At 45.5% G+C, this 17,166-nt stretch overlaps 2 protein-coding genes across 3 annotated transcripts in view; one reads left to right on the top strand and one right to left on the bottom strand.

Annotated features, from left to right (window-relative positions):
• Window positions 1-869, top strand: part of med24 (mediator complex subunit 24) — a 32,388-nt gene extending 31,519 nt beyond the window's left edge. For both annotated transcript variants that reach the window (XM_080021696.1, XM_080021695.1), the window contains exons 25-26: window positions 157-305; window positions 533-869. In XM_080021696.1, the coding sequence (XP_079877822.1) occupies window positions 157-305; window positions 533-649 (266 nt within the window). In that variant the 3' untranslated portion in view covers window positions 650-869. The remainder of the gene's footprint in view (window positions 1-156; window positions 306-532) is intronic.
• A 1,040-nt stretch (window positions 870-1,909) lies between these two features.
• Window positions 1,910-15,224, bottom strand: csf3b (colony stimulating factor 3 (granulocyte) b). Its single transcript, XM_080021108.1, has 5 exons — window positions 15,177-15,224; window positions 4,053-4,231; window positions 2,777-2,884; window positions 2,544-2,684; window positions 1,910-2,153 (listed from the first exon to the last, which is right to left on the bottom strand). Exons 2-5 carry the CDS (start codon window positions 4,209-4,211, stop codon window positions 1,974-1,976), a joined length of 588 nt encoding a protein of 195 aa, XP_079877234.1. The 5' UTR covers window positions 4,212-4,231; window positions 15,177-15,224; the 3' UTR covers window positions 1,910-1,973.
• Between the last annotated feature and the right edge of the window lie 1,942 nt (window positions 15,225-17,166).

Here is a 17,166-nt window from a genome sequence, read left to right as displayed (position 1 = left end):
GAGGAATACGACTACTAGGCATAAAAAAGTGTGTTTTTTTTAAAGATTGAGCACCGGCATCACACGGTCAGTCGCCTGTAAACATGTGTAGAGTGTGCGAGAATTTTTTTACAGTTTTGTCTTTGTCTCTCTCTCTCTCTCTCTCTCTCCGCCCAGCCAACCTCTTCCTCCTCATCTCCTCCATTCTGGGGTCCAAGATGGCGGGCCCGCACACTCAATTTGTGCATAGCTTCATGGAGGAATGTGTGGAGTGCCTGGAACAGGGAAGCCGAGGCAGCATCCTCCAGTTCATGCCTTTCACCATGGTGAGTCACTGGTCTGTTACGTGGACTTCCGACAGCTGGTTCGATTTTTACATGTTCTGGAAGTTCTCACCGGAGGAAGAGGTTTTTTTTGGGGGGGGGGGTTTTTTGGCATGTGGAATGTCTGGAATGTTTGGAGATAGACCCGATGAACCCAAGGTTCAGCGGAACGAAGGGCCGATTGAGACCAGCGGCAGTGTGAGTATGAGCGTTTTCTTTCCAAAATCCAGGTGTCGGAGCTGGTGAAGCTGCCGGCTCTGGCCAAGCCCAAGGTGGTCCTGGCCATCACCGACCTGTCCCTGCCGCTGGGGAGGAGGGTGGCGGCCAAAGCCATCTCAGCCTTGTAGCTCCGCACTGACGGCACCAGGATCTAAGTGTCGACGCAGTGTGGCTGCCAACGCAGCTACATGGGTTTACAATGAGGGCTGAACCCTTATTTCTTTTTTTACCTTAACTGTCGAAATAATTTTATCTCAAGTCTGTGACAGACAATTGTGTGTTTGCTACCTTAAAAAGAATGTACAGTGTTTTTCTTTTCTTTTTTTGTTCAGTTTGTTTTTTGTAATAAATACATCATCATGACAGTGTGCATTGTGTTTTGTCTGGATGAATCACCTGAATAAAATTGTTTTTTTGGTGGGGAAGGGTGCGTGGTCCCCCCCAAAGTTCCCGACACTCTCTCTGGATAATCCGGATGAACTAACCAACAGTTTTTCATTCTTGTCAGTGTCCAAAATATTTGGCGAAAAGCACTCAGAAACAGGAAATGACTTGTACATCAGGGATCCACGTTTGAATTGGCTCCGGCTCCTTGGGTCTGCTTCCTGTCAGTCCATGATTGAAGACTGTGGTTTTTGTTTTTTTTTAGGGCTGAACTTGTGGTGTCATTCGGAAACGACCACTGTCACGCAGCGTCACCTGAAAAGGTCCCATGTGACGGATATTATCACGACACCCCGATGTCCACATGATGACTCATACACATGTCCACAGACACGCTCCTCTTGCAACACTTCCTCGTTTCTAATCAGCAGGCAACAGCCCCCCTTTTTTTTTTTTTCCTCTTTTTTTTTTTTAAGTCGCAGTGTGTCCTTCTCAACCTCCATTGGCCAAAATACAGTATACATAACATCTTTTGAGGGGATTTTTTTTTTTTTTATTAAAAGACAGCACAGTGACATTCTGAAATTCAAATAAGAATAATCATAATAATAATAATAATACCATATAAAATAAAACTTTTAATTTGGTCTTTTTTTTTTTTTTTTACCTTTTCAGGCTTCATAATGGAAAAAAAACATAAATAATTAAAACAAAAATACACTGACTAGACGAACCGGAACTGTACCAGTGGATTAGAAAGCCCACGTGTTGGAGATTTAAAAAAAAAGAAGCGTAATAGGCGATTCCATAATGATGTTAGTTGATCTCTGATCCGCTTTTTTCCTTCCATATTGTGCATTTATTGCTAGCAGTAGACATCAGTGTACCTCTACAGAAACTGTTGAGCAAAATGATACAAAATAAATAGATTAATATATATTTCTTGATATACAGTATATATATATATATATATATATATATATATACACAGTATATCTATATATAAATAAATAGCTTTAAATAATAAATAAACGGCATAACATTTTTAACTTTAGTGTCAGCTGGGGATCAGCTCTCGTCGTCCTGGGCGATGTTCCTCAGGCAGCGCACCACGTCCTGGCTGAAGGACCAGAGCTGCACCAGGGTCAGATGCGTCGCCACCTGGACGTCGTACTCCCCAGGGAGACGCAGCTCCAGCGCGGGGGGCGTGAGCTGGACGTCGGCCTCCGGTTGGACCATTTTCCACATCTACACAACACACAATTGAAATTGCAGCCATGTCTAAACCAGAGTCGGATTTTGGGGTGTATAGAAAACTTTCCATCAATCTATCTGTCTGTCTATCTATCTACTATCTATCTTATCCATCCATTTATCCATCTATCCATCTATCTATCTATTTATCTGTCTGTCTGTCTCTGTCTCTGTCTGTCTGTCTATCTTATCCATCCATCCATCCATTTATCTATCTATCGATCTATCTATCTATCTGTCTATCTATCTGTGTCTGTCTATCTTATCCATCTATCTATCTATCATCCATCCATATATCTATCTATCTGTCTATCTGTCTGTCTGTCTGTCTGTCTGTCTGTCTGTCTGTCTGTCTATCTATCTGTCTATCCATCTATCTCCTACCCTGCGTATCTGGATGAGGAGGTCTCTGGTGTCCGCCAGCAGCTCGGTCATCCTCCCCTGCTCCTTCAGGTGAGGCAGGACGCTGCTCAGTAAAGCCTGATGCATCTGAAATCCCTCCATCATCTGTTTGAAGCTGGTCTCCTGCAAAAAAAGCCGGAGTTCAGGCCCTGTTTGTGCCTTCACCCAATACATTTCCTTTCCGTCGTCGTTTTAACCCGAGAGGCATTTCTTACCAAAGGGAAGCTGTCCGATATGACTTTGAGAACAGGCGGAGATGGGATGCCGATGTTTTCTGCCATGACACCAAACTTGGCGTTGTCTGACGAGTTGAATTGCAAAGTCTGTTCGATGGGGAACACACACACACACACAAGGAATTTCAATACAAGCAACAAAATACAGTCTTCCTTTCTTATTCTCACTCGGTTCAGCGCTGCTTAAACCCTCTGCGGGGTCTGATACGAACACATTCATATAAATATGTTATTATATTACAGGTGATTCATTTAATAGGGTGCATCCAAAATCTCCATCCAAAGGTGTCAGTTAGGTTGTCTTTGATGAATCCCATTCTGTTTCAAGGTGAACCTCAGTTGACGACATGTGACGTCATACATAACTTCTGTCAAAAGTGAATCAGTTAGATTTGCTGAAAAACCTTCCGGAACAACTCCGTGGATAAGATATCGAGTGCTGCATCAAATAATCACCAAATGGGCCGTTAGAGTGGCAATCCTTAAGATATTCTGAGTTGGGTGGATTACACATTCCAAGTCCCGGAGCCGTATTCAAAAGTGCGGTTTTGTTTTCTTGGTCGCGCGGGGTGGTGAGGATGCTGCTGTTGTTGTTTTCCATTCATCAAAATCCACAGTTCACTGACCGCAGCTACCGACGGCAACCGCATACGCACACGCATAACGGCTCGAACGGCCGTTCCTCATAAAGTGACAGTTAAATAAAGTCAGTGGCGATCATCGAGGGTTGATCTTTTCTTTCACCAAATACTCTTGCGGATTGGCCTTTGGATATACTTGTTTTCTATGTTGAGACTGTAGCCGTGTGGAATATGCTGCGACGCAAGACTGTTAAACTATGGTCCAAAAATGGTCAATAATAATGTTATTAAACTCAGGTTATTTAGGATGCAATGAAATATGATTGAGGGTCAACTGGATTCGAAGCGGCGTATTTATCATCGCCATAAGTGATAATCACAATCACCATCGGTGCAGTGTGTCATGTTTTCAAGGTGACAAGTAATTATAAAATAGTTATAAAACTGTTTATTATGATAACATCGGGGCTTTTTTTAAATAAAATTATTATTCTCCGCCTCAGGATCAATAGAGGTGATAGAACGGCAGCATTCACCGTCATGCGCGGATGGAACACAGACTCCAACAAGCTGCCGGCCGAGTTGCGAGCGTTAAAAACTACCGAATAAAGGGCTTACGAATGAATAAATAAACGAATAAATAAATAAATCGAAGGTTTCAAATGCCTCCTTACCGTGATGTCGATGCAGGCTCGGTGCGTCTCCTCGATGGCCAGGAGGATCTTGTCCGTCAGGCTGTGGCTCCACTGCACGCACGCACTGAACTCGGGGTCCCGCGCCGGGGAGCGGCTCCCGCCCGCGGCCAGCGGAGCGCCGCGCACCAGGGAGGCCATGAAGCAGGGGACGGCGAGCACTGCCGGACACGATCGAGAGTCGGGTGAGTTACCACGGCGCAACCGGGTCCGATCGGGGGTGCCTCCCTTCCCCACCCTCCCTCCGCTCCCTCTCTCTCCCCCTCTCTCTCTCTCTCTCTCTCTCCTCAGCAGGTGGGCACGGTCTCACCCTCACCCCGCGGCCGAAATAAGCACGTTGAGAATAGTCCGGGTGACACGACACGCCAGCGCAGCTAAAAGCAGCCTTTAGATTGCAATTATTTTCGCAGATGTCGCCGTTGATCGCCCACCAGGGCGGCGTGGGAGCAGGTTCGGACCCGCGAGCCCCCGATCGCCGGCGCCGTGTGCCCACCGAGGCGCGACCCCACGGCCGAGCCCGCCACCGGGACGAGGGCCAACCACGGGCACCTCGGGATTAGTATGTCTGGCTAACTGTACCAACAATGTACCAACAAATAAAGTCCAACTAGAGCTTATCCCCAGTTAAATAGCACGCTTCTAAATAAAGCGTGACGTTTTGGTGTATTTACCCACTGATCGTGGATCGAGTGTAGCATCGAAACTACATCTAGATCCATAGTAAATCTATCCCGAACTCATCTGACTGGAGAAGCTGCCTCGTGGGCCCCCCTGTCCATAAGCCATACGACTAGAATGAGGCGAGATCAGTCAAACGCACACGCACACACACACACACGCACACACACACACACACGCACACGCACACACACACACACACACACACTCATTCAAGAGCTCATTCCTCACCAATCAGAGCGTTCATGGCAAGGAGTGTCTCTTTTGGTGAATGTGTGACCTCCAGGAAAAAACTTGCCGTATCCATGATTTTCAGTCAAGACTTTTATCCTATATATACCCAAAGATCGTGTAGATATTTTGGGATTTCCCTGTATTTCTGTTTCAATAGAAGTATCAGTATGAGCGACAGTGATTTTCCACAAATTCATAAGCCATGCCTTTGACTTTTTCTTTGGGGGTTATCGCAGCCGTTAGAAGAATATTATCGTGGCATACCTGATTTGAACTTTTCATTTAAAAAATGATTATAAATAGTAGGTATTTTGACAAATTATTTGATTTACTTTACCATTTCATTTGTTCATAGTTTTTTATTTTTTATTTTTATCGTTAGGTTTATGTCATTGTTTATGGTTAGGTTATTGTATATTGAAATGTTCCCTACTTCCCATGTTCCTCTAGTTAATTATAGGTTGGTGTATATTGCCAGTTATTCTTGCTTTTTCTTGATTTATTTTTTTATTTGTATAGCACCTATCTATGGAAGTGTGTATATGTATGTGACGAATAAACCTCTTGAATTGAATACACCTTTAAAAAAACATTCTGTTTCGTTGGGTGATAAATCCAATGCAAAATGTATTATAGCATGTGGTACATTAAACAGTTAATACTATACCCCTGAATTTCTATGCGATGGGATATCCCCACAGACCACACGGCAAGAACACAAGTAAAAAATAGAAGGAAAGAAAAAGCCTCAAACATCGTCAGGAACCCTAAAACAAGAAGTGTGTCCTGTCGTTTCCACTGTTGCGAAGACAACTGGATTCCAACTTTGTAACACCAAGTCAGGATGTGCTGTCTCAAAATCTGATCAAATGTATTCTACTATTCTAATTGCTCATTACTAATAATTACATTAAAAAAAAAAGAAACTTTTCATTAATGTCCTGAAATATTTCATTCTGGAAATGAAGTAATAAGTAATAAGTAGTTTATTTATTAATAAGTAATAAATAAAGTCGCTTAAAAAAAACCCTCCTTTATTCAGGAAGCCACGTCAAAACGGGATATTGTTATGGAAATGTGTCATTTTCATTCTCTTAACGCAATTCTTTATATTAAAACACATATGTTATATATTATAACACACAACTTTATATTATATTAAGACTTAAACGTAGAATTTAAACGAGGCAGGATATGCTTTCAACAGCCTTTTCCAGGTAATTTACACTTTCAAGAAAAAAAAGAAGAAATCGAGATTCCGATGACCAAACATATGATTAATCCCTTTCTAAGAATTGTCTTCATGTGCCAGTTACTGTGGTCATAGTTTTGGGATTTCTTTTTTTTTTTTTTAAGTTTTTTCCTTTTTCTTTTACTTGATGACAGGAGCGCCCCCCTGTGACCAACGCTCTTAATTATCCTCTATGTCAAAATTTCATCATGATACATAACATCTTGATCACATTTGAATCGGTATCAGGGGAAGTGGAGATATACAACCACAGCCACTTTCAACCGCTACATTGTTATGCGTCTGCCCTGCCGAAGTGCCTTTGAGCAAGGCACTGAATACCTGCAAGCCGCGGTGCTGAACCCAGGCTTTGACCTCACTTAATTGTGCAGCAATATTTAGAAGTCTAATTTATCAAGCCCTTTATAATGATTAATTAACAACAGTTAGCTATAAATAACTGAAGTCAATACGATGAAAAGAAGGGTTAAAGACGTTCACCTACAAACAATCAGATCATTTCCTCTAAAAATGTGTGTCTCAAGGAAATGAAAAGATCACATGGAAAACAAATGACATGGAACTGAACTAAATCCCAGATCTCCAGCTGCGGTATAGTCATCCCTGGAAGGTGACTCAGGCATCTGTTTCATTATGTATTTTATAGTTTTCCCTCACACCGGCCCTGTTTATTTGTCGGGAATCGTCGCACAAAATAGTCACTGACGGCTCAATATAGTATTGGGGTGAACTGTACCTTTGCCTGTGACAAGCTGAAGCGAGTAGGCTAGAGCAGTGTTTTTGAACCACTGTGGCGTGAATAATGGCAGCTAGCTCTTGTGTTGCGAGATCAAAATTGCAAGTCTGTACTACTTCATCTGATTCATCAGTTTCGGCCAGAATAGCAGCTCTGTGTGCATCGGAACAAGCTGAAGTGTCACACCGAAAGTCAGAACTATTTGTAGTGGTGAAAAGTTTGACTCTTTTTTTGAGATTCTGCAATTGAAGAGTAAAAGAGTCGTGCAATTCGGAGCGGTGGTATTCACCTCTATATTCAACCTCTCCCTGAACCAGTGTGCAGTTTCCGCTTGCTTCAAACGGACCACCATTGTCCCCATGCCAAAGAAACCCTCCATCACCGGCCTATATGACTACCGCCCGGTGGCCCCGGCCGCCATTATCAGGAAGTGCTTCCAGCGGCTAGTCAGAAACTACACCTGCTCCATCCTTCCTGACAAACTTGGACCCCCTTCAATTTGTATACCACCCCAACAGATCTACAGACGATGCCATCGCCATGACAGTACACACCACCCCCTCCCACCTGGATAAGGGCAACACATACGTGAGGGTGCTGTTTGTAGATTACATCTCGGCGTACAACACTATTGTGCCTGCTAAGCTGGTTCCCACGCTTGGTTCCCTCCCCTTTGCAACTGGATCCTGGACTTCCTGAAGGGCAGACTCCAGGTGATGAGAATGGAAAACCTCACATACTCTGTAGTGACCCTGCTCACCGGACCCCCTCTGGGCTGCGTAATCAGTCACCTCCTGGACGCCCTGTTCACGTATGACTGTGTGGCCACGCGCAGCTCCAACGTCATCCTCAAGTTTGCGGGCGACACCACCATCCTGGGTCTCATCTCCAACAATGATGAGACCGCCTACAGAGAGGAGGTCAGCGTCTTGGCAACATGCCAGAACAACAGCCTCTCTCTCTCTCAACGTCTGCAAGACTAAGGAGATGATCTTGGACTTCAGGAAGCGGCCGGGGAGGGGTCATACCCCCATTCACGTCGATGGAGCTGAAGTGGAGAGTCTCCTGCAAGGTCCTCGGTGTGTTAGTCAAAAAGGACCTCACCTCGTACCGGCAAGCGCACTCGACAGTAAAAAACTGCCCAAAAGCGCCTATACTTCCTGAGGAGACTCACAAAGTTTGGCATATCTGCCAAAAAAGTAATCATCGGCACACCTCCACTTTATATTATATTATTCAATATTCCTATTCTTATTGCCCAGTCATACACTCGCTCTGTCTACAACCATCAGGATACATATTATATATTCCCCATTTTGTCATGAACGAGGCAGATAGGACCCAGACACAGCACACACCACGGGGGAAGTATAGAAGATTTATTTACTTTTTTTTTATTTATTTTTTTTATATATAATTTAAAAAATAATAATAATAATTATAAAAAAAAAATAGAATGTTTATTTACAAGGGGGGAACAAGATGATGTGAGAATGGAATAAAGGGCGATTGGGGTCCAGGCGGACGGGCTGAAGGCACAGGCCGGCGGTGAGGTAGGCAGGCAGGCAGGCAGGCAGGCAGGCAGGCAGGTTTTCTGGAGTAAACGGACAGGGTCAGTCGAGGCAAGGAGCAACAAATACATGTGACTCCAACGGCGAGCAGTCTGGAGAACACCACGCTAGGTGACGGTATGATCAGACGAGGTCTGGGTGAGGAGCCGGGCTTCTTATGGAGAGTGGTGATGATTGTGACAAGGAGCAGCTCTGCCATCCAGGCCTGGAACCAGGAGCCACGCCCACACTCCACTGTGAGGTATAGACGTGGACATACTAGATACAAGAGGGAAAGGGAGGAGAGACACATAAGGAGACCAGGGGACAGTAAGGCACGGCTGTGGCTGTGACACACTTTCACATTCCCTGGAGCTGCGGTGAGTGTTTCATTATTAGTAGTAGTATTTCGTTCGGATTTTTAATATAATTTTTCTCCTTGGCATTTTTTCGGCCAAAAGTGTATGGCGCAAGGCAACCGGCGCACCCAAGGACATAGTTCACGCGTGGCTGACACGCCAACGTTCTACAACTTCCGGTGGTGGTGGTGGTGGTGGTGAAGCGGGATGTGTTTGTGGAGCGGGGAGCTTTGTGACATCATCATGTAATTCGTTATATACTGTATGTGCAGATTGTGGCTCCGGGAGGGCATTTGCGTGCTGCGAGGTACGCAGTGCAGACTCCATCAGCCTGTAGTGGTTGCTGTGCGTAGGATTTGCACTGGGTGGAGACGACCTGAAACAAGACCCAGCTTTGAGTGTGATATGTTATCTCTATTGCTTTTTTTTGTAAATAAACGCATTCTGTTTGCATCTAACCCGGTGCCATGTCCCTCCTTAGTGTAGGAGCCGATGATGCGTTCCGTGTCACTCAGAGAATTGTAACTCGTGATGGTAGTCATGCTGCGCGTCACCAGAACTCGGAATCACAGAGAACGGTCACCGTGTCATTCCGTCACTCCATCCGCCCGACTACGCGCAAACGGTCACATGTCTGTCACTGCCTCATCATTGCGCGACGCGGCACACAAGGGAAATGAAGACACGAACCCCCAAAGTAACAAGTAGTTCATCAACCGTCTGAGCAGAGAGGAGAACACAGTGGATCACCGCTACACCGTCGTCCACAACGCGTATCACAGTCTTGATCACCAACGCTGAGACGTCATGTATCATCTACAAGTCTATTCTGACAGGCACCACAGTGAGTTAAAACAAGAGCTACACGCTACAAAAAATATAGATCATGAATTACATTCGTTTTTGTTTCTATTCTTTGTATGATATGTAGGCTACACTTTGGAGTGTTGAGGTGGTGGTAACGGGCAGTTTGCAGATGGAAGGGACTGAATTGTGGTTTATGCATAAATGTCCAAGTTTTGAACTAAAACCCACGTCGCATTCCTCGGACCACAAAGAAATGTACGTGACACGTTATATTCCCATGTATTTTTCCATCTCTATAAATAATATAATTACTCATAATTGCAGCTCTACATCTTTCCATAATAAGTGTCAATACCATGGATGTCATTTTCAGGTTGAAGAAATCCATGTCAAAGTCATGAAGATGGCGTTACGAACCAAAATGGTGAATGTTCGTGGAGAAGACAGGGAATTGCTAGAATGCTACATCGCTGACATGACAGTGGGAATGAAACTCCATCTCTGAGAAGAGCAAGTCGAATCATTGACAGAAGACCAATCGTACACAATAAAGAGCCTGACAACCCGCCATCAGGATAACAATGTGCGTCTCACATGTACGTAGAACACGATAGCTCTACCTAAGTCAAAGGTGTCAGTCCTAAACACTAGCATTGTCATGACCCTGCCCTGCTCTCGCTTGTTATCTGTCTCCCTCTGTCTCTCTCTAGCTCCCTCTGGCTGTCTCTGGTTTCACATCCCTGCCACTGCACACCTGTCCCCAGTCACCACCTCTCTTCACCTCCCTCGTCACTCCTCTTGTATTTAACCCGTTCCCCATTCACTCTGACTCGGTCAGATCGTTGTGTCTCTGTGCGTATTGCATTCTTGGTCCTTGCTACGATCCGGATTCCCTGCCTGTTTCCGGACCCTGATTGCCTGCCTGTTCCGGGACCCCGATTCCCTGCCTGTTTTGGGACCCTGATTCCATGCCTGTTTAGGGACCCTGATTCCCTGCCTGATTCCCTGCCTCTGCCCCTGGACCTTGGTTCCCTGCCGATAAGTTTTCCTGTTTGACTGTTACCCTGGTTTTGACCCCTGTCTGTTTTACATTAAACCTTGCACGTACTCCTGAGCCTCTGTGTCCTGCGTTTGGGTTCACCGGACCGTGTCCGTAACAGACATGCATCTCCCAGAGGAGGAACTGTTAGAAATAGTCGGTATGATAACATCAGCTTGTTTGACAAACAAGCATATATGCATGAAGAGTGTGTGTGTGTGTGGGGGGGGGGGGTCAGGAAACATTAGACATTAATGACGAAGACCACACATGTCAACATTCAAATTGATTCTAATGCAAGGATCAATACAACTCAAACATCAGCAGCACTTTAAACCGTACAAATGACGGCGCTCAGCCTAAGCAGGACGTTACAGTAATGGCGACAATGTCTGTACTGCACGATTACTTGGTAAAATACACAATCACCGACTTTATAGACCAGAATTGATGCTGAATTCCGTGACAACTCGGAAATTTGGAATTCGTGTCAGTATGAAGTGATGCTACATTTCATGGGAACTCAAAAAAAATGTAATCCGTAATTAACACAACTAACCTGGACCCCCGTGCATTGCTGCCTGCAACAACAAAAGTTTATGTATATCTTTTTTTCTATCCTTGCCATGTTTTTGCTAGTGTTGCCCTCATTCGCGGAATATTTTTTAACAATTGAATGAATATCTTTTCAATGCCATCTACCTTAGTTGCATTTGATAATAAAATTCTTTGACTTTGACAATTCTCCAACTCTTTGTCCATTTGATTCCGTTGGTGAAACGCACAGTGAGCCAGGGAGGACTTCCTGAACAATGACCGAGAGTCAGAAGAGTGGGTTTGACTCTGAGTTGTGAACGGAATTCTACCGAGAATCATTTATGTTCGTCAAAATTAATTTTTTTGGTGGAATGCAAAGAGTAAATCAGTCGCATTCAATGTGAATTACGTCAAATGCCTGGATGTTTTATTTTTTTTGCCTTGGACTTAATTTATCCTGTGGGTTTGTGATCTTGAGCGGTTAACAGAATAGCCGTGTGCCCTCTGGGATCATGACATTGTAAAAAGTCTTGTCACGTTCAAAAAAAAAAAAAAAAAAAAGGTTGGGAAACACTGGGCAAGTGGACCCAAACACTGACACAGCGGCCGGTAGAAGGCTTCAGTATTGGGAACGCCGTTTACCAGAAACACAAGACAGAGACGAAGGGACGGAGGACAAAGGATGTAGAGGTTTGGACCACGCAGGCTTATTTTGGATTCTGCATCGATCAAATATACAGACGTCCCCTGCAGTGACAGAACAAAACAGGAATGTGTTTGATTTGGTGGGACCTTGGGTTTCCGCACCGGCGACGGCCCGCGCCATGATTTAAGCTCGAGAAAGTATTTACGAAAAGAAAAGTAAAAGTCAGTGCGGGGTTTCTAAACTGTGTGATTGTATTTTTGTAAAAAAAAATGGAAATGTGTGGCCGAGATAATGCTCTCCGTTTGGAAGTCACCGGACAGGCTGCCGCCTAAAGCGAGTGGCATCGGTTCAGACTGATCTACAATATGAATTTGCCTGCGGGACACTGAGGCCGTGAATAGACACACGAGCCCCCCGCGGTGTTTCCAATACCATATGTGTTCCCGCTGTGATTGGCGATTTGGGAAAGTAAAAGTCCCGCCGTTCACGGTTCTGCTCCAGGATGTGTATCTAAAATGCACATTCCACCTTTAATGCTTTAGTCTCTGCTGGTTAACCACGAGGGGTCCAGTTTTTTTCGTCAGCCTAGGGAGCTCCTCTTAGTGTCTTCAGGCCATCCGGGGGATTTAACCCTTTCTACCCACGCCGCTGCTTTGTTTCATGACCAAACCTCTTGGGGAAGAGCGGTCAAGAGGTTATTTGTCACATACATATACATAATGTCATACATACATGCAGTGAAATGTCATGACACCCGGTGATTACGCACAATAAGCTCTATAAGATCTAAAAACACTAAAAATACTAAAATGTGCGTAATCGACACGAGGGTTGCTGATAAATGTACCACAGTGCTTGAATAAAAGTGCCTATTCAAAAAATAAAATAAAAAATATATTAAAAAAAGAACTGCTGCATTATGCAATTCCCAGAAGAAGCAGAGTTCCAGGCTCTGGGGGAGTGTGTGGAGAGACGCCCAGACGCCGCTTCTTGAAAAATGTTTAGACACAGCCTTTACTGGCATGGTGACGGCTTTAGTTAAAATAAACAATTCCTTTTTTCATAATAAGGAAATGAATCAGACATCTCAGTGTGTCAACACACGGCAATGCACCTGATGTGAACGTAGGCAAACAATTTGGGTTTGGGTACTGCAGAAAGATATGCATTTATAACCACAATAATTAATTAGATATCAGTGTGTGTGTGAAGGATGCACTACCCAGTTACAAAATATTTAAAGGTAAGTGGAAATGAATATGCAAGTAGTTCATGACACACACACACACACACACACACACACACACACACACACACACACACACACACACACACCACCAACACCCGCTTTGAATGCACCCCAGCACCCTCTGGTTGCATCCCTCTCCTTTCCTCCCTCATTTACTGCCATAACTATGAGAGGACACTATGTTTATGTTTTCCCTGTAAATATTGTTTGGTTCAATGTTAAATTGTCTCACCCGTGGTGAATCTCCCCCTCTTGGAGTGGTGATTAGTTGTTTGTAGACCCAAACATGGTCAAATATTTCTCCAAAAAGGGGGATTGGTGGCGGCTCTGTGTAACAAAGGCTGTGGTCTTGCCGTCAAACCTGACGCACCAGAAAAACAAAGGCAATTTCTCCTGGCAATAGGAAAGGTGTCGATCGCCTATTTTAGCGGGTTGACCCTGCTTTCAAAAAAACGGTATTGGTATTGGCATTCAAGCCTTGTGAGTGTTATCTAATGTCACTACTAATGATGTGCTGCTTGATCATACACATTTAAAGTGTGTTGCTTATTCACTCGTTCATTATTTCACAAATTTATTACGATGAAGTTAATGCTCATGAACATTATTGTTTCATAGTCTGGTATCGGTTTGACTTTTGAGTTTCTGTTGCCACACTTGCATGTTTAAACAGACAGAGGGCGCCGCGTCCAAATAATTAAATGGGTTCCTTCAAAGTCTGGGTTTTGTGCGTGTGTGTGTGTGTGTGTTGGATCTGCTCTGTTCTCATCATGTATATCAGGGGTATACAACTGGGCGGAATGGTCAAACGGCAGTTCTTCATGCCACGCGATGGACAAAGGGGTGACACACAATGGCCGTGCTCACTGTGTTAGCGCAGCAAATGGCTTCAGGGGGAAACAACTAGCCTAGCTGCTGTGAAAGTATGGAAATGCACTTTCCATCGTCTCAAAGGCCGAGTTATTTCACCGATACATTCAGCCCGCTGAACTGGCAACCCTACAGCACCATCACAGTGAGTTTCATGGGTTTACACAGTTGAGAGGGAAAAAAACAGTTTGCGCTATAGCTGCATTTAAAACAACTAAGATCCCGTTTTTATTTTCACTCGACATCAAGACGCAAGACGTACCGCTTCTATAACTCCGCTTTTGAGACGCTGCCTCGCGTATTTGCCTAATTTCAGGTAAGAGAATGACTGAGAGAGCGTCCCCGTTTGGTTTTTTTTTGTTTCGTTTTGTTCCATAAGGTAACGAGGAGGCAGGGCGGACTAGCAGCAGCGAGCGAGTGGCCGTGTTGATGCCAAAGCCTCCGGTGCCTTCAAATCCTCCAGCCGGCCTCACTGGACCCCTCTGCAGTCCGCATCAGCCTGCGGACATACGTTTGACAACCCTGATGTATCTCTTTACGAACTCCCCAGGTGTATAATCTATTGGGGGTATTGTGTTCGACCATCAGGAATCCCACCCCCACCACTGAGGCCGATGGTGATGGTGGCGATGGTTCCCGTCTTGCATCGCGTACATACCTTCCAGATCCGGAACAGAAAGCCGACCAAGCGAGCCCTCGCCGAGAGAGAGACCCCATGTGATCCGGGAGCGCTGGAAACATTTTCTCCTGCAACCCAACGCCAAACGGAGTTGTTCTCCGCAGGATTGGATGTGTCACCCTATCCCCCCGGCCATGTGTCCCATTACCCAGCAGTTGTAATGCTCACACCAGTGTAACGTGTCCGGGGGGGTTAGCGGGCGGGGTTAGCCGAGCGGGCCCGAAACCTATCTTAAGGCCGGCGACAGCTATGTGTGCCGCCCGGAGAACAGCGGTGTTACATTACCACAGTACGCAGCAGCTATCCGTCCTCCACATACACACACACACACACACACACACACACACACATACACACACACCTGTTGTACATACAGGCATACAATGGAAAGCATACACGCTTGTACAATAGCTGTACAGTAAGTACAATGGTCTGGTAATACACACACACACACACACACACACACACACCGTCCAGTACACAGCCGGCTCCATGTTTATCCGTTAGGCTTCCTCCTGACGTGTGACGGGGAGGCAGGGAATGTCAGGGGACGGCTTTCCATCCATTTCCCAGGCCGTACTGGAAGCCTTCCATGGAGTCAAACTCAGTCGAGATCGATAAGGCCGCCCTGCGAAGCGCACTGGGCCGCAAGGTTTTTCCATGTCTGAGAAGGATTTTTGCCGAGACACGAGCCGAGCCGAGCCGTCACCTGTCACCCCCCCGGGGAGAGAAGCTGTAAAAGGAGAAGTGACATCAGGTTTGGGGAGGCGGGTGGTGGCTCGACCCCCGTGGCCTTGGTCGGTCGGTCTCTCTCTCTCTTTCTCGCTCTTTCAATTTCTCCCCCAGAATTGGGTCGCGCAAAACTGACTGCTACCTTCCCCGACTCTCCGGCCAAGTCTTTTTATGGCTGTCATACATAGTTTATCGGCTCCGGAGGCAAGATGGGGGCGGCGTTTGGCGGGGTGGAAAGGGGGGGTGATACGGGGATACCCTTGTGTCGACAAGCCTCGCTCCGGATCTTGAACATCTGACTACATGACTCGTTATGGCTTACAAAAACAAAACGAGCATAGATGCACAAACTCACTAATGTCATTTGCACTTACAATCACTTACCCAATATGTTCGATCGCCCTTAGAAACGCATGCATACTCTAATAATACTTTGTCTTTTAATAGAAAGTTACCCTTTTACCCAATCCAATCCAATCCACTTATCTAAATTGTAAGGATATTGCAATATTTCTTGAATATTACGAGTCGTGACTGTCACAAGGTTCTGTTGATTTGCCACGCCTTTACTCTGCGTCAGGTTGAATTCAGTGCCACCTTTTCTCCTTTCTCTCCACTCGGCTACATTTCTCGTTTTCTTGTTTTTGTTCTCTCGTGTCACTGGGGTGGTGTGATTACATCAGCGAGAGAAACGAGAGATGGATTTTCCTCTTTATGATAGCCCGGTTGAATTAGGGGATCTGTAATGGCAGACCGGACCGGACTGGGCTGGACCGGCTTCTTAATGGACAGGCAGGTCACGGACCCAGCAGCAATAGCTTTTTGGGAAGCCCGAGGGAATGACCTCGGCAGACAGCGTGGTTCCAGTGCTACCCAAGGCTCTTACAGGGGCGGGAGACTTTGCAGGGAAGGAGAACACGGCGGGGGTAGGGCTGTGCCCAGAAGATAAAAAATCGCTTGAAATCAATTAATCTATTGCGTCTTTGTCATCAACGTGAATACAAAATATATTGCTAACTAATGCACTTCTTGTACTCTGTTTAACATATCAATAGTTCCCAACAATGGCACAATATTGTATTAGAGCCTACTAGGCTATGGCCAAAGATAAGTGGAACATTAGCATATTATTTTGAGGGGTAACTGCAGAGGCGCAGATGTTTCTGGTGTTTCTGCTCTCGGGTGGACCGACAGAGCTCTGCCACATCGTCTTCCACCCCCGCCTCAGGATGACTACGGGCTCTTTGCTCCTGGCTATGCGTGGCCTACGTCACCACACTGTGATAAATGGACTCCAACTCTCCTGGGACTGACCTCAGTGTGCACTTAAAGCACCAGGAAATGGGCATCTAAAAGGAAAACACTCTTGTTCCCACGGGGGTTATTTATGTGCGAGAGCATTGTGCGGTGGCATACAAGCCCCCTGTGGACCCGACAACCAACCATAACCAGTCAAGAGGATTCGGCGAGAGTATCGGTGAAGCTTCACACCGACTAATCTTAACATACAGGAGCGGCATAAAGCTCCACAGGCCTCATCAGTATGGTAGCCTTGTGGAGCAAATACAGAGACCTGTTGAGTCCTTCATGTTACAGTGGGGTACAGTGGTTGCCTCCGCACAGCCAGCAGATAACTCCAGTGCCTACAGCTGATTTTAGATTCCAATCCAATTAATATATCTTGAAGCGCATGGTTCTGCTTTGGAGAGATCATTGCTGGAGGGAGGC

This window comes from Zeus faber (genome assembly GCF_960531495.2).
Source record: "Zeus faber genome assembly, chromosome: 20".
In the NCBI taxonomy this organism is placed as follows: Eukaryota; Metazoa; Chordata; class Actinopteri; order Zeiformes; family Zeidae; genus Zeus; species Zeus faber.
The sequence above is the reverse complement of the archived record's forward strand: the minus strand, read 5'-3'. Positions and strand labels throughout refer to the sequence as shown.

Excerpts from the sequence above, each read along its gene's own strand:
- csf3b (XM_080021108.1), bottom strand. The coding sequence starts at position 4,211 with ATGGCCTCCCTGGTGCGCGGCGCTCCGCTGGCCGCGGGCGGGAGCCGC. Across the intron at positions 2,885-4,052 it reads GAGCCTGCATCGACATCACG|ACTTTGCAATTCAACTCGTC; the intron begins GTAAGGAGGCAT and ends CCCATCGAACAG. Across the intron at positions 2,685-2,776 it reads TATCGGACAGCTTCCCTTTG|GAGACCAGCTTCAAACAGAT; the intron begins GTAAGAAATGCC and ends CTTTTTTTGCAG.